This window comes from Fulmarus glacialis, unplaced genomic scaffold (genome assembly GCF_000690835.1).
Source record: "Fulmarus glacialis isolate BGI_N327 unplaced genomic scaffold, ASM69083v1 scaffold316, whole genome shotgun sequence".
Taxonomy (NCBI): Eukaryota; Metazoa; Chordata; class Aves; order Procellariiformes; family Procellariidae; genus Fulmarus; species Fulmarus glacialis.
In genome coordinates this window covers 122,536-149,990 of record NW_009218495.1, presented here as the reverse complement: position 1 = coordinate 149,990, position 27,455 = coordinate 122,536, and the positions used below count along the sequence as shown (strand labels likewise).

Here is a 27,455-nt window from a genome sequence, read left to right as displayed (position 1 = left end):
GGCAAGGAATGGCGGATTAAAGGAATCCCTTATATTTGGGGTGTCAGCCTCGGGACAAAAATCCCCGTTTTGTGTGGCATACGGGCAGGTACGGCTTATGGGCCGTGGTCCCTCCTAGGTCACTGATGGGGATTTGGTGCAGGGCAGATGTTGAGTACATCGTGAAACCCCTTCCCCCCAGCGGAGTGACTTACCAACCCAGAATTTCTGTAAAGGTCAATACATTCTCATTTAGTACATTTTTGTGTCTTTTAGCGTAATCAATTATTTGACACTTCGTTTCAAGAAAATAACCCTTTTTTCCCCTGTGTCTATTTATAACTCTTTGAAGTTTGGGCCTTTTACTGCACTATGGATCATCTGGGGTATGTGAGAAATACTGCTTCTGCCCAAGGTGCCAAAGAGGGATTGAGCAAGCCCGCTGCTCCCCAGAAGAACGCTTACGCGAGGCTTGTGCAAAAGCACCACAGCGGCCGATTCCGATCCTATTTGAATCACATTGCACAGAAGATGCAGCTCGAAGAGAGCACCTCCAATGATCCCAGCTCGGATCTGGACCCGCCCCTGAGGAGAGGCCTGGTGAAGGATAATCCAGTCAGGAACGGGTTGAACGTGCACAGCTATTCACCGGTCAGAACATCTCACCTGGAACAGCCCATGCCTGGAGGATTTGAGAATGATAAACCCCAAACCACTCTGAACAGAGGTCCTCATAAAAAAAATGCCTTTGTTAGCCCAGAAGGAGAGTTGGAGGTGGAGGAAGACTATTATGTACATCAGCGTGGAGCTGCAGCTGACTTGTTAAATATGAGTGGTGCCCTGGGTGGGAGAGTATCGAACAGCCTGAGACACCGTGCAGCTCTGCAGAAGTCTTCTGGTTCTGATGAAAAGGACGAGGAGGACATGTGGAGGAAGAAACATAAGAAACGAGGCAGGTGTCCTGCCAACACAGGTACAGCAGCTGGACACTTGTTGACTGAGCAGTTTAGTGAGGATGTGCTGGCAATAAATGCCAGGAAAAACAGTCACTTGTCTCCGGGTCAAGTCCAAGGTGAGTTCACACTAATGAACTGTTTGGTCCATTTGCTACAATTACTGTGGAATTGAATGTGATGTTTTAGTCATGAGTGAGTTAAGAGCCAGCTCTACTCTGTCCAAGTTAGTCAGCCCTTAGTTACCTGTGGGTGGCTTTGTCCTGGTTTACAAGTAAGCCATCCGGCATGTGCAAATGGCTTCATGTGGAGCCAGCTTGGTGCTGGCAGGACCTAATCCCCTGGCCTAGGCTCTGCGAATGTGGCTGTGCAGCTTCCAGGATCAGCTCAAGACTAGGAGAGCCCAATTTCTGTGGTGTAGAGTCCAAATTAATAAGACTGCAGGATCTGAGCTGACTCAGGGCAGAGTCATGCTTTGCTCTCCATTGCCTCTTTGGATCTGGAGTGCTGGTTTGCCTTTGCGGAGGGTCCAAGTCCATCTAATACTCGGGGGCTAAGATGCCTGTATAGTATCTAATTCCTGATACGGAGTGTTGACTCCAGTAAATTTTGCTGTTAGTAATAACGAGACCACATCTTGCAGTAGTAAAGTGAATGTGTCTCTTAAATGCGATGTTCAAGGCAAAAAGCTTATGGAGATAAATAAAATTCTTTATTTAAAAAAAACCCAAAACACAGCATCAACAAGCAACCAAAGCCAGGCAGCTTAAATTTGATCTCTCAGTGTAATGGGTTAAAACTTCCTCTGAATGTTATTTATGGTGAAATACTTGGATAGCCTGATCTTATGAGCTACTGCTGGAGGAACTCATAAATGTCACCGTATTAAATTCTCTGTAACAAGTAGAAAAGAGATCGATTTCTCAGATGGGTAAGATGGGCCTGGGGCCTATCACAACTCATGGATTGGAAATTAAGTAAATGTTTAACTAAATCAATCTTACAAAACTGTGCCCTATCACTCAAGAGTGGCAAGTAATATGCTTTTTACAGGGTTTGTGGTGTTTTTGAGGCTTTGACAGTAGATTATGTGCTGAAGTTGGTAAACTTTCATGAGTTCTTGCAAGACAGATCATAGTTAGAGATTTAACACAAGCAGATTATGCTAAAATTTGTGGATGAGCTTGATTTTCGGGAGGGGTGTTTTTTTTGCATTCTTCATTGTATCACTATTTATTATGCCTGTTATAATAGACTTTGCTACCTTTCACCCTTCAGCTTTTGGAGAGTAGGGAAGAGCAGCTAACAGACATGGAGAGTCTAGAAGGCTTACAGTTTGTAGCTGTGAAAACGATAGGTGCCTACATGGATTTTAGTCTAAAATAAAAATACCGTGGCTTTCAAAACAAGCACCTGCAGTTCCCTCCTGCAGAGTTGGGAGTGGGGTTGCACAAACCCTTTGAAAACTCGTTGTTTGTTTAGTGTAGAGACCCAGAGCAGAAAATATTGACCCTCATGTTTGACCTCCCAGGTGGAAAACTCACACTGCGGGGAAGATTATTGGAAAATTATTTGCTTAACAGTGACACCCTTCCTCTTCTTCCCCCTGCACGTCTCCCCAGCCACCCTCCTGTATAGCTGAGACTGGTTACTCTCCAGAACACTTGCAGGGACATGAAAACAGTTTCTTGGGGAGGAAAGAAATAGGAAAAAAAAATACATAATTTGCTTCAGAGAATGTCTTTTCTGCTGTTCAGTTGAAGTACATTTTAGCACTGTTGTTTAAGTGAAATGAAGGTTTTTTACAGTATGCAAGTGCTCAGGTATAAGAACTTACACATCACGGTCCCAGATTAATATTTTCTCACTTCAAAGCTTGTCTTTTTCTCATGATGCTGATATAAGTCATATTACTTTGCATAGGCAGGTGTCTGGTTTGATCAGTTTAAATCAAGGCTTGTGAATCTGTGATGGCAAGAATTGCTTCTGTCATAGCGGTGAGGCATATCATCTTTTCAGTACTGACAATTCCTCACAAATTATCTCTGTTCAGGCTGTTGTAGGCTTTCCAAAAGACTGTTTGAGCTAATCTCAAAACCAAGCATCTCTCTTTGTATCACTTCTTTTCATTGTCCTCTTCTTAACAGCTCTTCAGCTCAGGCTTAGCCATGGTCAGGTTTGCAATGATCCTAAAAAGGCTAAAATTAAAGGCAAACATGGAGGGCTGAGAAAACGCTTTGAGTGCCCTGGGGCAGGCTGTGGGCAGTGAGGGGCTGGTCCTTGTTAATGTCTTTACAGTGGTGCACCAGTTCCTGTGGCCTTGGGGGAAAGCAGAGTGGTTTGTGGAGCCCCAAGCAAGTGTCACTGAGCCATGGAGTTCACTGCTGATGATGCGTTGCTGTCCACGAGAAGCACTGAGGATTGCCTTTGTCGTTCTGTGCTGTAAGGCCCCAAGACGAGGCTTGGGGGATAGAAATAATTTCATAGCAGATAATTAGGAGACTGACCATGGCAGTCTCTTCTGGTGTTCCGTATAGTAACTGCTTTTCCTAAGTATTGGAAACTTTGCAGTTGAGAGAGCTGTGTGTGAACAAAACTCCGTTGTCCCTCATTTGAAACATGTGATACAGTCATGAAGCTGCGTGTTGGATTCATCCTACAGTATCAGCTCTCTGGGATTTTGGAAGACAAAGCTGCATATAGATGCATTCCACAGATTGTTGTTCCTTTCTGTGCAGCTATAACCTCTGCGAGGAGAATTGCCATAAAGCCTCCTGTTCTGAAGTTTCCTCTCAAACAAACCCCAATAAGACAGAAAATAATCCTAAAATGCCATTTTAATTTGTGATGCTTATAGTTTTTCATCTAATACAATTTCCCTGCTGGTGTTTTTCCCTAAATCTCCTATCCTCTAGGTTCTTTGGGTGCTAAAATTTGGTTAATCTTCCTTAACAGAAAGTCTTTTATGAAGTCCCTTGGGTAGTTTTCTGGTTTTGATCAAAGGCTCTAAGGGTTTTCCCACTTCAATCCAGAGTTAGTCATCAAAATCTCTTTTCAGGCTGACTGATGTTTCTGTCATAAAAGGGCTTAAAACCCCCTTTTCCTTGAGGACAGAAGTACTGACTCTTTTGCGGCATCCATCTCACATGCTAGTAGTTGAGATTTGCATGGCTGCTAAGTGGAACTTCATCTTAAATACCTGTGGTGCATTGCTTTATCAGTAAGTAGTTTAGACCAAGCTGCCTGTTTTATTCGGGACAGCGCAGTTTCGGTGCACTTCTCAGCCTGTTTTTGAGGGAACATTGCTGTTTGATAGCACATTCCTGAGTCTGCTGGAAAGCCTAAAAAACAGTTCTTTTCTGCAGATGTCTGTCCTCCAAACATGGAGTGCAGCATGGTCTTTGGGAACACCATCTCCTGGCCACAGTCTGTTTCAGACAATCTCAGGAGCTAGAGTACCTGGGAGTGAGGTGGCTTTATTGATGCTGAAAGCTTGGGTGGAGCAGGATGCTCGTGAAGGCTGATTGCTATGGAATAGGTTCAGATTTTGCAGGGCTGGATATACAGTCTCAGTCTGTATCTGCAGACATCCTCCTTGGGAAGAACACCACCACCAGCTTTGCTAGGTGGCCTCCTGAGGCTTCTCTCACTAAAAGCTTCACAGGTTTATGATGTGATGGAGGTATCTTGCCCTTCTGTCAGGGTCAGCATGCCCCCTGAGTAGAAACAGACAATTCCTGGGTAACAACATTCCTCGTCTGAAACGGCATAAGATTTCCACGGCCCTTTCTGATTTATCATCTGTCTGACACTTGGCATTTATTTGCCCAGCCTGTGGTACTTAACCAACTTGGGCAGCTTCCACGGAGGAGTGTCGCTGGCAAGCAGGCTGGTGTTTAGCATCATAGCTTTAAAAACAATTTTTGCTGTTGCGTGGTGGTGGTGCGTTTGTGGCTGCAACCCTGACATTTAAAAGGTTCGGGATAGGTAAAGGAAATGTCCTGGAATGGCTTTCCTGCATGTTTGATGGGCACAGCTGGTCAAGAAATACCAGCCGTAACAAGATGGCAAAATCTTAGGGGTTTTGTCTTTCCATCGTACACTGCAGTCAATTTTGTATTTGCCTTTGTTTCTGTGGGGGAACTTTGGAAGAAGAACCACAGCTTCTGCTCTTCCCTTCTTGTAAGGCAAATTTAAGATAATGCTACTTTTTAGTGGTGAGCCTTCCAGTTCTTGTATGGTGAAATTCAGTACTTAAGAATGCTATTATCTCCCTTTCTGGCACCATTAAGTATGAGCCAGCGATCTAGTAAAGGCCACAGAATCAGCTCAATAAATGGAGAATGTTGGTTGCTGTGGAAATCTTTAAAACGTAGCTAATCTTGCTAGGTCCAATGTAATGTTCCTTAAATGACATTAATCATAGTAATAAGATATGGGAGAGGAGGGAAAACTGGATTTACTGTATGGCCCCATCTGAGAAACACATGAATGCTCCTTTCACTAATGGTTTAGCAACGTCATCACAAACATAAATTTCTCTCTTGCTTTTGATAGAAAAAAGTGTTGCATTCCTGAATCTTGTGCAACTAATTTTTTTGGCTAACATCAGCTATAGTATGTGAGTTAATATCTGATGTATCCTCTCTTGGGGAGATGAGATCCTGCCCTTGCAGGGACTGTGGGTTTTGTACGTGATCTAATAACTGTCTTCCATGCCCTTTACCAGAGTCCTGAGCACACTGTGGTGCAGTGGGACTGAGTTCTGCAGCAGGAGCCCTTGTATTTGGCAGCAAAGCTTTAATCTCCATGAAGTAGCTTCCTTCACCTGCTAGTGCTTATGTGAAAACGTTCATCAGTGGAAATACTTGTTGCTGTTAACCTGCTATTTTTTAAAAAAACCCTGTTATTTCTTCTCTTTAGCTCCAATCTCTGAAGTTAGGCCCCCATTATGTAGCTCAGGTAACTATGCTTGTCAGTGTATTGCTGGTCCCAGGAAAATAATAGGCTAATAGAAGAATTGAATTAATTTTTTAGTTAGTTTTAAATCTTTTCTTTAATGTGACTTGTCATCAAATTATGCAACAAAGGTTCTGTTGAGCTCCCTCAGTGTCAGTTTCTTATGAGATGAGGAGTTTGGTGATAAAGGTGTGAGTATGGATGCTAGTGTGTTAGCATAATAAAATCACAGTGCCTGTGTAATGGTTTAAAAGCTGTTTAGCTGAACTAATTAAATGCAGCAATAAATTGAGAATTGTTACCAACAGGTGTGTCTGGTTCCTGCAGTGTTGTGTTCTCACCCTGTGCTGTTTAATACTTCTGTCAATCATCAGGAAGAAAACATACAAGTAGGATTGAAAGTTTTTTTGGATGACTTGGAGACCGCAGGGAGTACTGAATAATGGGGGCAGTTACTGGCAGCTGTCTGGATCACTTGGTGGACTGGGAGCAGAAATCCATTTATCGGGCCAGCGTAGAGTCATGCTAGCAGTGCGAGGAACCCAGTGTGGGAAGCAACAGCTTGGAAAAAAGTTTTGAGCTTTTGATGGATTAATCAGCTGAACATCCCCCTCCTGTGAAATGTGGCCAAAAGGGTAATGTATGAGCATGGGAATTGGAAGATGGAGTATGGACTGCGTGTGTCTGGCACAGCAGCAGCAGCAGCTTCTGGAGTATTGTATCCTGTGGTGATGCCCTCTGTTCGGGGCGGATGGTGATGAATTGATGAATACTCAGAGGACGGCCACAAGGAAGATTAAAACGCTGGGATCGTGAGTGAATGATTTGAGGAACCCTGCTTTACTTATCAGAGAGATGCTTGGGGGAGGGGAGCTTTTGGTAAATTGCCTACATGGGGAACAGATGTTCAATAATAGGCTACTCAGTTGAGCAGATTATGATATAACGCATTTGAAGCTAAATAAATCCAGGCTTGAAATACAGCACAATTTAGCAGTGAGGGTGAACGTCCATTGGGATAGTTTTACCAAGGCTTGTGGTATGTGGGCTGTCACTGGCACGTTTAAAAGCCCTGATAACAAATTCTGCCCCCGAAATATGCTGTAGTTCAAAAAGGAATTAATTTGAAAAAGCCCTCTGTCCTCTGCTATCCATGAGGTCAGCCAGCCCACACACCCCAATCGTCTCTGGCCTGTTGTTCAGATAATCTGTGAAGTGTCTCCTTCGCCCTGGGTACCCAGGTAGGTAGGACAGATTCTTTGTAGCTGGCTTCAGTGCCTAATTGTGATTCCTCTCTAGGCCATGGCTGCTGCAGGGCTTTCACCACTGCCCTGCTCTCCAGCCTCTGCTTCTGCCTCTCCTGTCTGATGTGCTGGTGTCCATCTCTTGCCCTTCCACCTCAAGCCCCCTGCTAACTAGCTCCATGAAGTGCTGTGGGTTGCATGTCCCTAACTCCCTCTTGTGGGGAAATCTGAGCTACGGAGAGTTGAAACTTGGCTGGGGCAGGATGGAAAACAAAATGTTGGGATCTCTTGCATAAAATGATGTCTTCTGAGACAAAAAAAAAATTCCAGGGTGCTGAAGGAAAATGTCAACACTAGCAGCTGCAGCCCACAGATGTATGGGGCAGGTCAGGCCTTAGAGAATATTTCAGCCTCTCTACAGATACAAGCCTGCAGTGATAATGCGTTTTTGTTCAGTTTGTATGTTTTTAGGCGTTTTTCCCTCTACAGTACTTAGGGTTATGAGTTATGTACCTACTACACTGAATAGGCAGTATGGGGAATGGTTCATTGGCGAATTATCTTATTCTGCAGCGCATTTGGTGACCTCAGGATATGTATGAATCTGAAAGCCGTTCTTTCATTTCTTCAGCTGTTAATGTCTTCTAGTATGTTAGCACCTCCCGTCAGGTATTTTGCCTTTCACGGTCTTTTGACTTCCTCTGATCTTCGAGCAACTTGCTTCCCTCAAACTACTGAAGCCCAGAGAAATCAAAGAGAGAACTCCCGCAATATTATGCTTTTAAAGTGTTTTTCTTGAAGTGTTGTTCACAGTGTGGTTGCTGGATAAAACAAAGAACAAAAGGTATTGTGGAAGATGGTTTGAGAGGATGGAAGGACGAGGGGGCAGTGGAACAGCCCTGACCCACATCCCGAGGCAGGAGTGGAAGCCTGGAGGAGCGCAGTCATCAGGCGGAGTAGGTAGTTAGGAGGTCACGAGCAGGGTGGAGCAGGTTCACAGAGAGTCCTGAAAACCAGAAGAGCTGTATCCCCTCCCTGACAACGCCGCTGTGCTGCTGCACGCAGCTGGAGCACAGTAACTATTTTGATAAACTTTTAGTCTATTGCTACTAAATGAGTTTCATCACCAACCCTTAGTTCAGAGCCTGGAATGGTATCTTTGGCTCTTGCACTCATGTAGTATTCCTACAACACAAACCCTGCTGAGGGATTGAATAAAACTGCAATTACTGTCTGAGTTACTGAAGTCAAAATCTTGCAAGCATCAGGATCGTTGGAAGTGTTCTGGAAGAGGAATCATGGTGTCATGGGCACATGATCTTGATGATCAGAAGCAGTTTCCACAGCATTGTTTTCTGCAGCAGAAAGAATCCATTGTGCATTTTTCTTCATTTCAGTTTTTCAAAGGCCCTTTCAGAAAGCCAAAGTCAGCAAGAACATTTTCATTTTCCCTAGTTCCATATTGAAATCTAGGAGCATGCAGCACAAGAGTTTTAAATAAATATGTGCAGCTTAAAGCAAAAGAGTGGTGGCAACATGTGCATCCCACCACGTATGTACTTCCCACCTTATTTCCATGGGTCTGGAGATGAGCATCTGTCTCTACTCCTGACTTTCCTGGGTATCCATGGACTGTATCCTGCCACTTCATTTTTTTGCTATGTCCATCTCTAAGTGGGATGTTTCTTCCTCAGTGTTGTAAGAATGCTGAATGTCTGAATCTTTTACAACCAGCTGTAGTGGCACAGTCACCCTCAAAAGCAGCTCATGGCCCTATGAACTCATTCACAAACCATGACAGCCTGTATTTCTTCATCCAGGAGTCACTGGCTGGGGGCCAGGCTGCCTTTCTGCAGCCAGCTTGTCCCCCATGTGGCAAGGATTCCCTTCGTGCTTTTTTTCTTGGACTTTCAACTCTTCCGTGCAAATTTTGGCAGACTTTCTGCCAAAAATGTTTAGAGAATCACCTTCTCCAAAGAGGCAGGGCAAGAGAGAGCAATGGATTTGTTCCCGGGTGCACAGATGGCTCACAGCCGGACCATGTCCTGGTGCACGAACACAGTTGCGCTGGTAGACAAGCTGCTGGCTGGCACAGGCGGAGGAGCTGTGTTATGGTTGTGCAGGGTTGCTCGTAACCAGTTGGGCTGCTGCTAGAGGAACCGGTTGCTTTGAATCACTATTGAAATCACATTTGAGAGCTGTGCGGACAGGCCTTCACTTTAAGCGCTGTCTTCTCACTTTATTTTGATTTGTCTAGACGGTGGAAAGTTACAGCTCAGATTTACCCCGTGACTGGGTCCTGGTGGCCCATCGTAATGGGTCAATTAGTGGAGACTGGTAGGCACGGGAGCTAGTTCTGGCAGCTGGATTTCAATACATCATCCACTCTGTTCAGGACATTTGCATAGAATTTACATTTTGGCTGAGCGCGTGCATGTAAATGTAGGTCTGCATTGTTTCTCTTCTTTGAATGACTGTTTAATTAACTCTAAACTTAATTATGCAATCTGCCATCTGCCTAAATCCCTACAGTACTGTCATATCACCGTCCTTTTCCACTTCCGCCAAGATATTCCCTTTCCTGGAAGTTTGCCCTACTTTTCAATCGTTAAGATAATTTCAAATCATTCCCATCCTTAGTTATTTTTGAGGAGGACTCACAGCAACGTTGGAGGATCTTCCTTTAGCTCTGTGGTCAGGCTTGGACTGAGCACAGGAGTGTGCTGCAGAACCTCCAATTTAGGATTCTTTGAGTTGACATTTCATCAGAGAAGAAGGATCTCTTTTTTCTTTGCTCGTGATAAGGAGAATGTGCTCTCGGGCTTTCTCTTAGAACCCAGATTGAGCATCTGAAATACTGCCTACCAGGTTTATCTCCTGAAAGTCTCTTTGCTGCGATGAAACCTCACTGAACTGATAACGTATCTCAAAGTCTTGCCTTTCCACTCCTACATCTCTAATGAATTCTTTCCCATGACATCCTCATTTCTCTCTATTGCTTTGTCTTTAATCTTGAGTCATCCACTTTATTTAACCGGTTTGCTTCAAGATACTGTAAAATGCATGGAGGTGGTTCTGTTCCAAGGCTATCGGACAACTCTGAACTCATTTAATTCATGTTGAGAGCAGTGTTGAAGCACGGCTGTTCCTAGCACAGGCTGGAGCGGAGCTGAACTCACGGGGAGTGCGGTGGATGGGTTTCGGTCCTGTTTGTGTTATTGGGGCTCTAGCACAGAGTTTTGCTTGAGATATCTTCTGAGGAGTGTCTTTTTTCTTCCTGGTAAAGAATCCTGAGCAGCTATAACACAGCTTTGTGTATTTCCTTTTAAAAGAAAATAGAACAAAAAAGTACTTGGCTGTTACCATTAGTGGGACATTTAATCTCTTAAATCCGCAAAATATTTTGCAAAACATAAATAGCTAGTTACTTCTGTCCTGTCTATGACCGGTGTTTTTTGTTGACATAACTTGCATTTGAGATCACTTCAATGGTGTTCATTGGTTTTGCCTGTTGTTTTTCCCTGTGTGTGGTAATTTGATCCCGGATATTGTAGTAGTCATTTAAGTGCTTAGAGTTTTTGAGTTAGTCACTTACATAATATGGCATATACTGGATGTTACTGGTGCATTAGAAATTAAAAACAATCTAACAAACGTATTTTGGCTTTTAAAATTTGAGAGGAAATTATTTTAGAGGCTTCTTTGAGCAGAAGAAAATATCAAATAGCTTTTAAATTGCTTGTTTAAGCATATGAAAGGGAAAGACATGGGGATCCTAGCAAAACTGCCCTGATGCAGTTTGTACTTGCAAAGCATGCTTTTGCTTGTAGCATTTATTTGGCTTTGGAGAATGAAACAAATAGTTGCCTGGTACAACAGTGTCTGTGCCTATCTGGAGTTACCAGCCAGAAACTGCGTCCCCCCTTAGCTTATCAAAGCTGGCAGAGTTAGATTCACAGAAGTACCTGGGATGGATTGTTCAGGGGCTATGTAGGATTTGGGATTTTTTGGGTCCTAGACGTCTTTGCAAAACAAGGCAGAGTTTCCGTCAGCTAAACTCTTGTATTGAGACTATTAATATGCTCTGTTACACATCAGCAGCCATAGTGGCTTATAAAGTTGCAGGTGGGACTTCTTGGCAGGTCGTGGAGAGTATTTGTTTGCTAAAAGACCAAATCCGATGGTTTCTAAAATTTGCTTTGCCAACTCTGCTGGGAGCCAAGGGCCAACTTGAACTTGTAGATCTGTGAGGTGATGCCTTGGGCTGCCACATAGTTGGTACTCTTAATTCCTTGAGTCTGTAGTAAGGACGAGCAGGAACATGCTTTATTTAGCTTTCTTGCCATGCTTAACCTAGTCTGACTTAAATGGGAGCGTAGGACTAAGCAGGGGTTAGCATCAGAGTAGTTCTCATTGCCTTTAGTTGGTTAATTCCTGCTTTTGGAGGTACGACAATGTTGGGTGACCCTTTGTTTGATAGATGCTGGGCCTTCTAGCTCATGGGTGTATCCTTACAGTGTTTTCCTAAGTGCATAGCTGGGTTGTTTTGAAGAATTAAATGTCAGGGAACCTCTTGGAAAGTTTGAAGGAAATTGGTTTAAGTCATTGAAATGTGTCAGCAATGAAATGAAACATTGTAGAAATATGGACAAATATTTAGTAACCATGTGTTGAGAATGTCTCATTAACGATAACAAATTGTTCTATTGCATGTTATCAGTTCTAGGGATATGCTTCTGTTTCTTCTCACGCTTATGCTAACTGCAAAGTGGAGGTATTTGAAAGATTCCTTTGCATATCTAGATTATGATCTAATGCTGGGAAGGAATGAAAAATCCTCTTAGAGATAGCAGAGTTAGCAGAGGTGTTGATGCCCAGTTGTGGACTGTTAAAGGTAAGTAGTAGATGGAAGTATTTTGTGTTGGAAAAGTTTGTAACAATATTGTTCCGTCCAACGCTTTCAACATAATTCCTTTTTTTTAAAACGTAAAAGGAACCGTTACGTGTCGAGATAGCTGTCAGTGGGGTGAGAGTCCTAAACCTGTAGAGGTGTTACCAGCACAATTGTTGTGATGCTGTCACAGTCCTGCCCACGCCAGGGAGCTGGGTTAAATATAAATAATGTAGATGGTAACAAAGCTGGAAGTTTAGTTAGAGGTGGAAATGCCTAGTGACAAGGTAGATGCCCTTTGACGGGAAAGGGGAAAGCTATACCAAGATGTCTGCATCTTGGAATTCACTTAGAGCTCTCAAGTAAAACTATTTCTTGCTGGATCCTGGAAGGGAAGTATCCAAGGAGTCATGGATGTGCTAATGAAAATTCAGTGAGGAATACTTTCCTTCTGTGCTGGTAGCTTGTCAAAATAGCTTGTCAGGTGTTAGAGGGCAGTTGGAAATGTTTTATTTTTGGTAAATAAAATTGAGGGTCTTGGTTCTTTGTAGGGTAAAGCAATATGCAAATTTTAATATAAAATTAAAGACTTTCTCGCCTTGCTAACTTCATGTTTAGTTGAACATTATAGTTGATTTAGTTGACCATCTAGTTGATCAACTGACTTATAGATGTAAATTTAATTAAATGCAGTACTTTTCAAAATCTAAACTATAGAGTGATTTTGTATAAATGATGTCAAAATACGCTGATTTAAAACATCTAGCCTCCTCTCTTACTGTAAGTCAGATCAATTATTCTGGGAAGCTGCCTGCATGCATTTTTTTTCCAAAATAAGAAAAGATTAATAGGTACTTAGGTTTAAAGACCAAAATGTGCCATTGCGTGATGTCATTGTTGTTGTGATGGAGATGAAGTGTGATGGTTTGGATTCTAGATTGAGCTCCAGCGCTGTCCTTCCAGCGGAGCTCAACCAGCCGCTGCTGCCTGCACGTGGGATGCCGGACTGGTGTCCTGGGTTGGAGCCAGCTGCCAGCTCCATCCTTTCCGCTCCTTTTCCTGGTTGTGTGTTTCTGTTTCCCACAGGTGCTTCCCCTTGGCTAGTTTGAGGTGGTTCACTGCTCCATGTGTAGAATACCTGGTCCTATTTAGGTGTCCCTCTGTCACCTTTGTAGGCAGCCTCCTTGCCTGATACAGGTGTTGGGGTTATTTCAACCCATCTCCCTCCAGAGGACTTCAGGTACAGTCAACCACCTTTCCTCAAATTGTTGCTCCTGTATTATTTCCCATTGGAAATGGCAGAACATCTAGGAATCCCAGGCAAGTGGTGGCTGCATCCACAAAGAGCAGCTCTACGTCATCTATGCAGCCAGATAAACATACCCGAACATGTTGCATTTGTTTGTGTGTTGCGAATACATCTGTGTCTTGCATTGGAATTGCTCTGTGTTCAAGCTGGAGTGGTTCTGCACATGCAGACATGTTTGTGTTGCTTCAATCCTCCTGTTAGGATGTAACTCAGCTCTCAGTCACTGCATCTTAGTCTCCCTTCTACTGAAGTTATTTTTAATTTTTTATTATATTTATTTACGTATTAATTTATTTAGTCATTTATTATTTTAATGCCTAGAATGTGTTACTACTTTGTGTGACGTCTTAGGTTTTGTTTGTTGTAACAAAAAAGATTTCATTATATTTTACAAATCACACAATTGTAACACAGCAGAAAAAGTCGGACTTCTGACACATCTGGTGCTGGAATAGAGTTTAACTAAGTTAGTGATAGCAGTTATTTCAGAAAGAATAGTCTCAATATATCCCCTGCTATCTATAAGTTGTCAAGTTACAGTTTGCTTTGTGGAATGATGTCTGTTTATCCATCAGAATATTAATGCTGGGCAGCAGGGACAGCAGGAAAGCCCATCATGAGAAGTATTTCTAACTTCCAGTTTTAGGGGTTAGGTGCATTACAGAAGCAAATACTGAATCTACTTGAAACAGATGGCAACCTGTAGTTAGCCTTCTCCCTTTTAAAAGGAGAAATACAAGAAATTAGAGTCATGCAGAGTTCGATGTGTTCCAGTTGAATGCTAATTGTGACAGTTGTCTGTGGCTTTGTAACAGGGGTGGTTTTGTTCAGCCATAAACATCACAGCCAATGGGGTCAAATACTTATCCAAAGTGTCTGTGTGTAAACTGGCTTGCAAGCCAGCTATGTCAAAGCAGAGTTTGTTCATTTGAATAAATTTTTTTCTTTGAGTTCGTGTCCGAGTCTGAGCAGATGAAAAATCCCACCGGAGAGCAAGCCAAAGGCTTAAGTATTGAAAATGTGCAAGTGCTTCTGCGTGTCTACCTCTCAGCAGGGAAAGGTGATTCTCCACCCTTTGCTGTTGCTGTGCATTATTTTTGGCAGTAGTGGCCCCAAACTTTCTGAACCGATGGCCACGGCAAATGCTGGGGCAGCTCTGCTCTGCAGTGGCTAATTCTGGCTCTCAGCTCACGAGACTTTTTTTTCTCTTTTTTCCCCCTGCATTTTAATTTTTTGCTCTCTTTTTTTTGGCTTCTCCTTAATTACATGTTAAGATTTAGCCTCCTTTTTATCCCAAGTTCTGTAATTCATAGTAGTATTTTCTGTGACTTGCTGTCATAGAAACGAGGGCTTTAGAGGACGTTACAAGCTCATGTAATCCATTTCACTACCTCAAGGAAAAAACTACTCTTTTTAGACCAACTCTGGCAGACGTCTGTCTCACCTATTTTTAAGAACCTCCAACGAAGCAGATTGTGTGACCTCCCTGGATGATCAGCCTAGTGCCTTGGTTTTTTGATAGCATTCCTAAGATCGTGCCTGTTGCAGTTTAAGTCAGATTCCTTCAACCAGAGTGTCTCTGAAAACCCAATCCAGAGCAAACCATGTTGCCAATTCAAAAGCTATTCTGCTCAGATCTCTCTAGTACTTTTACTTTCGGTGTCTGTTTTTGAACTTAATCTCTTGACCCTTAGGGCATTTGCAAATCAGTTAATTTTAGTTCCATTTCATCATGTGGTCCATACAGGTAGTGTTGCCTCGTTCGCATCGGTTGAAACCTAAATTTGTGGCTGCGCTCTTGCTGTGTTACAGCTGCAACCTCCCTCAGACTGTCTCCTCCCTGAAAGCATGCGCAGAGTATGAAAAGCTTGATCATGTAGAAAGAGGCCAAACTAGGTTACCCTTATCCTTATCGTCACTGAACACAGAGGCCCCCTCTTCATTTCAGCGTCCTGTTTGAAGACACTGCTGTGTCTCTTCATGGGCTGGTCTGAGCCAGCACCTTGAGTTGTCCCTCTGCCTGTCTTGATGTTTCCTCTCCTGAATTAGGAGGATCCCTCCTTCCTCCTGCTGCTTTGCCTGTTATTATATATGGAAGTTGCTTTTTGTCTGTGCCTGTGTAAAGTAGTGGTTTTCTCTTATTGTACCATATTTTTAAAGATCTCTGCTTAAGTACAGTTTTTTAAACATTTTCTTTTCTTGCTGCTTCAGTTTAATTCTATGAAGCAATCTATGATCTCGTTTGTGAAGGATACCATACGTAAAAAAATTTGCCTTGTAACTTGGATAGCCCCATGGCAAATAAGTTGGCATTGCACGTTTTCTGACTTGCAGGTACAAGCTTGGACCCAGGGAGCATAGCCAGGAGGGGCTGGAAGGCAAAGCTGTGATGACATGTTCAGTATCCAGGTGGAGGGCCAAGAGGGCAGCTGCGCGGCGCTGGGTTGCATTCCAATGTGCTGATCCGTGGAACAGCGTTGGCATACGCTTTGGAAGCTACTTCTTGCTCTCCTGGCTGTAGGGAAGGGGCTGAGGTGATGGCAGGGAAGGAAGGGGTGAGTCTTTGCAGAATATTTTCGTATGATCGTGGCCTATTCTGAGCAGGCTGGACATTTGGAGCCTTGGCATTTCTTTGTGGTGTCATTGTGTACCGTGCTGCCTCTGGTAGCTCAAAAGTTAATTACTCCAGAGTGGGTTGTTGAGAATTTTTTTTTCTCCTTGATTCCTGAACTACTTAATTAAGTTGTAGGGAAGTTATATTTTCTCACTACTTGGGGGCTTAACGGGGTGGAGGCTTTGGAAGCAGTTTAACAATTTCACATTTTATATGCTCTAATGAATTTCCCAGGATTTTGGAAGGGTTGTATCCAACTTTAGTATCGTAATTTCCAGATTTTTATTTATGCTAAAATAAGTTAGTGTTGGATTAAGAGGCACAAAGAGCCAACAGATTACAAATGAACTAAAGAAGACATCATTTCTTTTGGATAAAGAGCATGACTCACAGTTGTGACTTGTACTGAAATACTGCAGACCCTGAGTTTCACCAGGACTACAAGCTGCCAATAGGGTTCCTCTTCCCTCCTCTGTTATTTCAAACCTGTGTTTGATTTCAGGTGCAGAAAAGAGAGGGTTTGCAAGGACCAGAAACAACTCTGAATCTGCAAGAACTCCCCAGAACTTCGATAGGAAGAGGCAACTCTCTGAATCGCAGACAGAAACAATGAACAATTCAGACAGCAGAATAAATCCTAGACAACTGGGAACTCCCAGAGGTATTAAAGCAGAGTGCGTACACGCTTCAGGAATAAGCTGCCTGGAAGCATGTGCTCAGCACTATTAGAAGATGGGCTGGGATGAATGCTCTTAACTCTAAAATGAGCTGTAAAAGACTGTTGATTATTTGTAAAATATGATTATTCCAGGCTTTTCGGTGCTCTGAAGTCGGGTGCCAGTATTTCTAGGCAAACTGTTCTCAGAAGTTCAACTTTGAATACAAAGCCTCTGTACAGCTGCTGTTAAGATACATAGACAAGTTTGGTGGGCAAGGTAACACTTACGAATTTTTGTTTGCAGGAGGATCCTATGCTGCTGTCCCAACATCAGGTGATAGAAAGAATCGAAGTAAACCCACTCGAGGGAGGAAGAAGAGTATATTTGAAGCCTACATGTTCAGGACTGAAAAGAGGAGAGCTAATTCAGGTGCCTGGAATATACAATGTCCATGCTGTTGTGATAAGTCTGGGGAAATCACAGGCAGTTATTGGAAATCAATATCAGTTGGTTGCATGACAGGGAATTGATGTACCGCTTGTAGATGCTAGAGGAAGATTTTCTCCCTTTCTCAGGAGGTTCTAGAAGTGGAATGAAATCTTTTATGTTCAGCTGAAGTATAGTTTTTTGTTTGATTGCATGTTCTCTAAAATTCCTGATCCACACTCATGATGAATTGCAGCGTTCTGGTTGGATCGTCTGCTAGCCATGATAGTCATTATTGTGGAGACACTTGCTTTTACAAATGATGCTCAAAAGCACAGCAGGTGCTGGCAGCCTCTGTCTTTGTCAGTGTAAGTAAAAATGAATGCCCTTAGCAAGATACTTCTTGCTGAAATTCCTCACAAAGATGTTCATTAGTCCTCAGCAACAAGCGGCAGATGCTTCCGCTTCCAGATCTACTCTTCTTTTTTCAATCTATCAACTCTTCCCAGAAGTCTCCCTCCCACAAAAAAAAGGGAGAGCGATGGTGCAGGTAATGCTCTGGGCCCTGGGGTCTCATAGGGCTGTGCCTACCAGGGCATTTCAATAACTTGTTATAAACTGGTTAAATTACTATCAAATGGCCGGGCAGTGATACTGGACTCTTGATATGCTTGCATAATTTTCTTTGTGCTCCCCTAAGGTCATAGGGCTGACCCAGCCACTGATGACAGTGTATGGTTTACTGAAGTAAGGCACAGATAGTAGATGGAGCTGAAGAGCCCATCAAGATACAGAAAATCATTTGCGTGTGTGTGTATGATTTTTGCCTTGAACAGCTAGCAATAAGCATGTTCTCATTTTACAGATTCTAAAGATCAAAGATCGGACTCTGTGCTTCCATTTGGAGCAGCAAAACTGCAGCCATAATTAGGAAGCAATTCTTCTCTGAATATCTAGCAAAATGTGGGGTTGGACCTGCCATTTGTGTGGGTAGCTGGATCTCAGAAGGAGTTTTGCATAAAGGCAGGCAGGGCTGAGGTTCACTGAGGAGTGGGAGAAGAGGATAGCATCCTAGAACTGCCGTCGTAGTACAGTCCTCAGCATTGGTGTAATGTTCTTCAGGACACACCTGGCGTCCCAGTGAGATCAGACTGGCTGGGGAAAAAAGGCAAGTGGAAGTCAGTGAGGGCATGACAGACATTCATGCTCAGGCATCGTTTACCCAAACACACACTGGTACATTGCCATTTAATTAGTGTTGTAATGCTGGTGAGGTTGTAATACTTACTTTCATCAATACATTGAAGTGGCAAATGGCATCACCTCACCTTTTGTCTGGTTTCTTGTTATAATTGTATAGTAATTATTGTATAATAATATAATGGCGTAATTTCTGGAGGTGCGATGAGGATTCCACATATAAAATTGCCTAATTCCATCCTGAAGACCAATCTGATGAGCTCTTAGTTTTCAGAAAAACGACTGTGCGGCATATCCCTGCTGATGATCAGAGTGGTCCACTGGGCTACCCAGACCTTAGGCCAGTGCCTTTTTAAAGACTGTCATAGACATCCACAGTGGGAAGCTAATGGTGAGGGAAGAAATGGGAGCCTCAAGCTGTGACTTCCCCCCATGGCTGCAGTGGCATATGGCAGCAACTAAAGCTTCTGCCTTACCTTCAGGAGTCTTTTTGGCACCTGTTTTTGGTAATGCAGCCTGATAGCATTAAGTGCAGCATGTGTAGACTGCCAATGAGGTCGAGTGCAGCTGCAGATGAGGCACATCAGACTATAACTACTACCTGAGAATCCCATTGAAATGCTGAGTCCCAGAGGACCTGTGATTGCATGCTCTCTGGCAAAGGAATCCCTAATTATTGTAAATGCGTAGTGTCTACTACAGGTCATGTGCTGCGTAATTGGAAGAGTCATATGTGCTTTTTTAGGCTGTATCTGTTTTCCTTTCATCCAGTTCCACATCTTGGGGAAGCAGTTGAGGCTGTAGAAGCTGGATTTAATCATGTAGGGCTGAATGTCAGTTCATGGGCATCCCTGCTCAGTATCTCTCATCTTCAGCTCATTCATCCTTATGATCTCATCAAGACCATTCATCATTGCAGTCTCAACCAGGACAGGTGAGATCCTGAAAGCAACTTTAGTGAATGGACAAATATTCAGCACTGTTCTGTGTAATGGCAAGAGACATAGTGAACAAACACCTGTTGTGTTAATCCGCAAAAGCAGGGCATTGGTCTGGCGTGGTAACCTGCAAAAATGCTCCACAAGAGCCTGTGGAAGAGAAGAACAAACTTATTGGTCTGAATCTGACGGTCCTGAGCAAACTCGAGTGCTAGCCAGACAGAAGCATGACTCTTCGAGCAGGGGCTGTCTCCTGTAGCATCCTGGAAACACTGGATCTGCATATGTTTGTGTGAGAACTTAAGAGATCTGTTAGAGAGAAAAGACCCTACCATGAACTCTGAGGATGTTGCTGGACCCTGGCAATGCAGCTATGCAACTAAATGCTCCTGAAAGCCCAACCCACGGAAACTACTGGCAGATGTGGAGATGGCTCGGATAAAACACGAGTGCCATGAAGATTAAGCAGTCCTAGATCAGGAAGAACAGAAGTGTTATCTTTATGGGTGCTGATGTCTGTCAATAATATTAGTCTTAATGGCTTCTGGTACTGTATCTGACATAACTCAGTTTTTGATAAGTAGCATGGAGAAGCATGCCCTGCGGGATTCCTGGATTCATTTAATTGTGCGACGTGTGCAGAAGTGTCCTTCCACAAGAAAGGGGATCTGAGCTCAGACGCTTAAGAGTGCATAGACTTCCCACTTCCCTGCCCATAAAACTGTCTGCCGTGAGCAAACACCAAGCATATCAGGCTGGTTGGAATCACATTGGCCAGTCTGAAGGCAAACAAAATTGAATAACTTCTGCGTAGTTACGTAAGCGGATGGTGTTGGCTATACACAACAGATGAAGTCAGGTTATGTGTTAAGGAACATTGACCCAAAGGACCATAATCATCCTGTGAAGCACCAGCCAGAAACTCATGTCTGCTCCACGCCTCCAGCGTCTCCCAGACCCTCCCTGCAGGGCTGCTGGGGTCAGGTGGAGCGAGAGCACGCAGCATACAGAGGTGCAGAGCCTGCTTTGCCATTAAGAGGGTGTTTTTCCTTGGAAAGCTGTTTTTTTGTGCGTATGAAGGCTGGGGTTTCCCTGATTTTCATGGATTGTTTTTTCAAAGGTGGCCTTGGTAGCAAGCAGATACTTGAACCCTGAACTTTTTTGGTGTTTTGTACATACAAACGAATCTAAGCATATGTGTTATGATAGCTGTTATGAACTGCTTGATTTGAGATGCTTGAAGTTTAGTCTGAATATTGCCTGCCCTGATTCTAGCAGAGCAACTTGAGAAATCATGACCCTTTTGTATCTTGCTGGGGAAGCTCAATAAGGTTAGAAACTTTTTTGGCAAGTATGTGTGAAGCTGACTTGAATCATCACAAAGTGTTTTAGAAACGTTCCTGCAAACCTTTCTCTTCCCTTTCAAAACAAAGGCCCTACTCACATAAAAACACTGATAAATATAGCAGCTATTATTTGCAACCTATTGTAAAGTAATACACCATTAGTGTGACATCATGAGACTCTGCAGCCAGATCCTCACCCCCTAATACACATATGAGAACAGTTGTTCGTTACAGATGGGGAGAGTGACTGGTTCCAGATATGATATCACAGCGTGAAATGTACAACATGGTAAATAGGATTTTCATAGGCACAGATAATAGGGCCCATCTGCTTTCTAAGACAGATTTTGGGAGTTCCTTGCTTAAAGGAAAGAGCTGAAGTGTTTTAATGCTACTTGATGTAAGAATTCTAATGCTGATCATAATTAGGTAGCGCATATAAAATGTAGAGAAACCCGCTGCACGGTAAACAAGGTAACAGTTTGCTCCACTGTGTGTTTGCTGGAGCTGGGCATCCGTGTGCATGTAGCCGCTCTGGCGCCTTCTGGACCATGGACACAAAACCTCATTTTTCATGCGCATAACAGGCATTTGCACCTGGCTGATTGACAGCTGTCCCAAACTATTCAAGGGTATTCTGCAGAGTAATACAGGATATCCCCTCATCTGCTTTGTGCTGGTGGGTAGATGCTGGTATGGGAATTGTTTGACTTGTTGTCAAGCAAAGCAACCATCCCTTTTCATTTCTTCCTTTCTCTCCGTAGCAGTTTCCTTTACTAACAGTGTATTGTTTTTGATGGCTGATTCTGGGAAATAAGGGGAGAAAAAAGACCACTGAGAGTTTTCCATCAGTGGGTACCAGTGCTAGTAGAGGCTGATGACTAATAGAGCGAATTAGCTCTCACTTTGCCTAAGCATAAAGTATCCCCAGGGTTGCTCCCAGTGGGTTGTCTTTATTTTCATGCCGTTGTTCCGGGTTGTGCCTGCCATGTGGCTAGTGTGCTTGCTAATACTAGTTACATAAGGCACAAAATAAGACATCGCAGCAAAGTATTCAAATAATGCCTGAAGAATATAGAATATATGGTCCTGGTATTTCCAAACTTAAGCAAATAAAAACAATGGTAAACTTTCATAAATCTGCAAATTCTTCTTCAAGGCAGCAAAACTTTCACATCTAATCAGCTTTATTTTCCTATCGTCTGAGTGTTTCCCAGAATACATAAAAAAATTATATGCCGCAGTAAATTTTTAAGGAAGCAATTCCTGTGAGAGGTTCCTATGATTGCTTAACACAGAAGTGCAAACAGATGGAATCTGTTCGTATAACAAATTGGCCAACGTTATTTCAAACACACAAGCGGAGAAAGTTTTAAAGTTTCAGCCCAAAGCAGAAGCCTGTCTGAAGGCAGATACCTAGATGTATTTCTGTAAGAATCAAATGCTGTCCGTTTTAACTGCAGTCACCTGAATCACAATTCCCAGGACCTTCTTGGGATGGGAACAGCACTGTTGCATAGCCTGTAAGTCCTTGGTTGGCTCTCCCTTTCTCTTGGATGGACCTGAGCGCAAGCAGCAGAACTGGTTGGTTTACTTTGGAGGGGTGATACGAATTTGTTGCAGGTGACTTGAGCTTTGAGTTGGCAGATTACAAAGCAGAAATAGATGGACCATGGACTTTCAAATGTATTTAAGATAGTTTGACTTTAAACGTGTTTAAACAGAACTTAATCCTGTAGACTTTAAATGTTTGTTTTTGGAAAATCCTTTTGATTCTTCTTTGGAAATGTTCTTTATCACAGAGTTACTGCTACTGTCTGTTTGCAGGAACAGCCTAAGCAGCCAGAGCCCCATAAGGCTGATACCTGCTGCCATGCAAGCTCAGCAGGTCAGCTTTTCCTCTTTCCTCCCGTCCTCCAAAATAAGCAAACCCAACATTCTGCTTTTCCAAAACAGAGCAAAACAAGTTGTTTCTATTGACTGTTTGTTAACGAAGTTAGTGGATGCTCAGCAGAAAATGTGTGGAGGGAACAGGAGGGCTTGGATCCTCAGTTCACCCAGTAGCAGCAACAAATAATGATTCAACGTCTCTTTGATGACAGACTGCAGTAGATCAGCTTAAGCCTATCATGAAACTGCCTTTTGGCTTGAAATTGCTCAGATGCTAAGTTGTCAAGACTTGAAATGTATAATGGAAATTTAGATGTATCTCTCATGTTTCACAGTAGATATATTACCTACAGCTCTCTAATTTAACTGATGTTATATAAAATTAATACGATTCAGGCATAATCTTTCTCCTTCTTCTCTTTTTTTTTAAGGGACCCTTGAGAATAAATCCTAAGAAATACCATGAAGCCTTCATTCCATCTCCAGTAAGTGTAATTTTATAATGCTTTAAAGTTCATAAGTAAAGGTGCATTAAGATAGGAGTTATGCTGTGCACAAAAGGTCACTCAGAGGTGAATGAGTTGGAATAAATGAACATGATCTGGATTTTCTTTTAAATCAAATATTCCCAAACAAATCCTGCTTTTTCATACCTCAAAGAACTACCTACTTAGCTTGTGCTGAAATTGGGGATACTGCTGGGTCCCACGGAAGCCAGCTGAAGTCAGGTTTGAGGACCACCAGATAGTGTAATCGGAAACCCTTGGTTTATGGCTGCAGAGGTTTTATAGATTTTCCACTGATTTAAGTTATTCTTCCCTAAACAAATATGCTCTCCACTTTCGATCTGCTGCATGAGCTAATTTGAAAAGTCATTCCAGAAATAATATGCGTGATTCCTTTTCATGTGCCCGCTTTTGCGCGAACTGTGTCTTGGTTGGCTTGGGATGTGCTTCTGTCACATGGGACTGGCTTGCGCCTCATCTCTCTTCTTTCCTTATTTTGTCAGAAAAGAAAGGCTCTTGCAATTTCAGGGAATTCCAGTAGGGAAGGTGACCTCACAGCTGGCGCAGCCAAGGCTTTTTATCTGGAACTGACTTGGTCAAAATGTTACTGTCGATAAGAGAGTTTCATATTGAAACATTTTGTTGGTGTAGGGGAGAGAAGGCAGAGCCTGCCCTGAGACAGTGAAACACTGTTGTTCTCCCTGCTACTGACCGCTATTGTTTTGGGGCTTGGAAGAGTTTCATATTGAAACATTTTGTTGGTGTAGGGGAGAGAAGGCAGAGCCTGCCCTGAGACAGTGAACACTGTTGTTCTCGCTGCTACTGACCGCTATTGTTTTTGGGCTTGGATTGAAAGCCTTGAAATTCATGGCATTGTCAGTTCACGTTGTTGATTTGGGATAATGTTTTGGAGCCCGCTTTGTTAGAGAAGGCTGGCATTACAGGGGTGGAGGAAGGTCGGGGGTGCACAAAGTAGATTAAGATTAACTAGAGGAAGAAGTTCAGAGCAGGTCTCCAGCACATCAGTAGAGCAGTACTGTACGTGTAAGTGAAAGGAACCGTGATCCGTCCTTTACAAGTGTCCTTGTAGGTGTGGTAAGTGTAAGCTGTTAAACATATTCTCTGAAATTACAAAATGCAAGGTTAAATGAGAAATCCAGCTACTCACATGAGTTTAACTGGATGTGAAGCTTTACCCCTAATCACCCCTGGTGTCCAGCTGTTGCCTTGTGCAGTCGATTGCTCACTGTTCTGCATGCAGGAATACATACATTAAGGAGGGTTGGCCGAGGTTGTTATCTCAACTATCTTTCTACTTTCCTGCCCTTTGTGGAGCTTAATACCAGAACCAGCCTCATCCCTGATAACAAGCAGAATCAACACCTGGATGAAGATGACTCTGGCTAGTGTGGACACAGTCCTCACTTTAAGACAGGTGCTTTAGGAAGCTTATCCTTTGTATAACATTATTTGCCATAATGGAGGGTTTGCAACCTTCATGTTCTGCAGGACTTCCCATCATTGCCAGATGCTGCAAGAGCTGCAGCTGTGAAAAATCACCCTTTCTCTCCTGGTGTTGACGAGGGCACTGTACCCCTTTCTCTTCAGCTTTGACTTGGCTAATGCTTGATGGAATTCAAATGCAACAGCTGGTCACCTTCTAACACCAGAAGTCCCAGAGTGTTTCTTGCTGCAAATGTGCTGTCTGCTTGTCTCATTGTTGCATGAAGAGTTGAAGGGAAGCCCAGGGCCTTTCTCTTGAAAGCTACCCAAAGAACGGACCCGAGCATTTAAATCTCTGCCTCGCATCTCGTGTCTTCCCTGCACACAGTAGTGTGGTTTGAAATGACGGCATTGTCAATGTGAAGAATGATACTGCTGAGCACGAGTGATGGAGTGACTGTGGCTGTGCTGTGCTTGTGGAAGACACTTCCAGAGCATATGAAAGCACTGCAGATCTCCCTCTTGTCAGAGGGGGATAGAGAGCACTGCCAGTGATATTCACAGGTGGCCACAGAGCAGTAAAAGCCCCGTGCTCCCTGGAAGGGGCTGCAGAAGTCTTGAAACCATTGTGGCCAATACAGTATATGCACCCTGGGGGCAGCTGAGACTTTGCAAGTGATTGTGTTCTGTTGTGATTCGGTGCCATTTTATTTGCATTAGTAATCTGAAGTGCCAGCTGTGCAGAGTAGGGGACGCGCAAGTGTTCTTGGAAGTGCATAAGTTTGCCCAACAATCATGAGCCTGGAGCTCAAGATACAGAAATGTTTCTTTTTGGAGGCAAAACCAAAACTGACGGCAATTTCCTAATTACAGCTTTGTTGCAGGCATTGAAATTAACTGCTGTAAAATAGGTGTGCATACACATATATAGAGTGTGTGTGTGTATGTGTATATATATATAGAGGTATATTGTTTGGGATGAGAGTGACTAGCTGCAGTTCAAGACAAGACTCTTGCAGAGTATGGAGATGCAGCTTTAACTAGGTGGTGTCAAAGCACCATCAGGCACCTTTACAAGGGGTGGGGGAAAGGGTCTGCCTTGTGTTTTCTTGGACACAGGAGAGAAGGAAAAAAAGTGTAGAATAAACAAATTATTGTGAATGCCAGCCTGTGTCCTGCAGCGCAGAGCAGCTACAGGTACAAACAAAAAAAGAGCAGGCATTTTCCTTAAAAAGTGACTTTGAACTTTTCTATGTATGTGGTGGATTTAGGTAAAGAGTTGGGGCAGAAGGGAGAGGGTGGGGAGAAATGAGGAATAAGACCATGTGTAAAAAATCTGGCTTTTTGAAAAGAATAGTTTCCAATTTGAATTATGTTGGTCCAAGAGGCTTTGCAATTTTTCTGCATCTTGTCATGGGAGGCAGCTTTTACACAGCTGTTGAGCTGCTGCTGCTTTTCTTTCTAAGAGTAATTTGGTCTCTTGGAGGACGGCCTTAGTTTCACATCATGGCAGGGTTCTGCCGTTTTATTGTTTTGGTATCTAAGCAGAGTAAGTTATTTATGTGATATTAGGGCTTCATGTTGTCAGGTTATAAAAGAAGTTTTTCTTGGAGACTGAGCGCACTGGTAGTTCTGATTGGATTTACTCAAGCATATGAGACTCAGGAGTGTGTATCTGAGAAGCGACTAAAGTTGTGATTAAGATTTTAGTTCTTGTGAGGCTGTTTTTTTCATTGAAAGGCAATGAAGTACTAATCTAAAGAAACTCATCCTCAACCTCAAAACTATGCAAAGATAGCTCTCTAGAAAAACTATGTTGGCTGCTCATGTTGATAGCAAATGCTCACGTTGTTTGACACATTCATGGCACTGTAAACAGACACATGGAATTGTTCATATACTGAATTATGGGGAAACAGAAATGAAAGCAGCAAGAGCACTGTCAATAATTAGCCAAAAAAAAGGACAAAACTGGCAATTCTTTAAAAACTAAAACCTTTGTGTTGGCATCTTCAGGAAATTTCATCTTTATTCACCCCACGAAGAAAATCTTCCAAACTAAATCTAGATCAGCTGAACACCAAACATGTCTGGGGTGGATAATCATAGTGCATACAATTAGTAGAGGCTCTTGTGCAAGGATTTTAACCCAGAGTATTGAGAGAAGATGTCCTAACATGTCTGTTAGAGTAAAAGATCTTCTGGCTTGCAGTTGGCATCTGTAGTCATCATTTTTTGGAATCTCTTCTAACATTAGTTGTGCCAAATACCATTTAAAAAACAAGAGACTGCATCCCCAGCCACTCTCCAGGCCACCTTCGCAGACTGACCTGCTGATCCAGGAGCCATGTGTCCCTGCTTTCCCATCTCACCAGGAGAGCGGCAGGCAGCTTCGCGCGGGGCACTTTGCAGAGACTGTCTTGTAAACATGTTCTGAACAGTAGGTTTGAGTGCTTGAGTTGGGAACTTAATGTGTGAAGAGCTGTGACTGCAGAAAACTCTCTACCCATTCCCAAAAGTGACTGTAGAGGAACTGAGCAGAGCTTGCAGACAATACATCTTGAGGGCTTGGCTCTGTCATGAATAAATAGTGTGGAACTACTGTGCTGGCACATACATACAAAGGAGCTTATCTGCTGAAAGATACTGCATGTTGAATGGCATATGGTGAATCCATTTCATTTCTGTGCACAACTGCAGGATGTTTGTCTCACCAGGGTGTGTGTCTTTTTTGATGACAGTGTTTTAAACCTCATAACAACTGTAATTTAATATGTTTTGGTCTGGCATTTATTTTTCTTCCTCTTTGACTAGGATGGGACTCGCGATATCTTTATTGATGGAGTGGTTGCTCGCAACAGAGCCCTGAATGGTGACATCGTGGTAGTGAAGCTGCTTCCGAAGGAGCAATGGAAGGTCAGTTCAGTATATTTTCCTGTGATTTGACAGAAAGAGCTTATTATTGTTTTCTTCACTAAACTTAGGGCCTGAGTCAGAGAATAGAGAATTTCCTACAAATCAGATTAGCTAAATTGTGGTTTATGCTGCTGTAGATTAAAACACTTTATCCATTACAACGTTTGGAAGAAGTGATACCT

At 43.0% G+C, this 27,455-nt stretch overlaps 1 protein-coding gene across 1 annotated transcript in view; it reads left to right on the top strand.

Annotated features, from left to right (window-relative positions):
* Window positions 1-351: 351 nt before the first annotated feature.
* The window catches only part of LOC104078409 (DIS3-like exonuclease 2 {ECO:0000255|HAMAP-Rule:MF_03045}), a gene marked incomplete at its 3' end in the record, with an annotated part of 127,019 nt that continues 99,915 nt past the window's right edge, over window positions 352-27,455 (top strand). Inside the window, 6 exon segments of the mRNA XM_009580045.1 lie at window positions 352-1,051; window positions 16,452-16,610; window positions 16,912-17,005; window positions 17,007-17,037; window positions 22,840-22,893; window positions 27,172-27,273. Coding sequence (XP_009578340.1) covers window positions 352-1,051; window positions 16,452-16,610; window positions 16,912-17,005; window positions 17,007-17,037; window positions 22,840-22,893; window positions 27,172-27,273 — 1,140 coding nt within the window.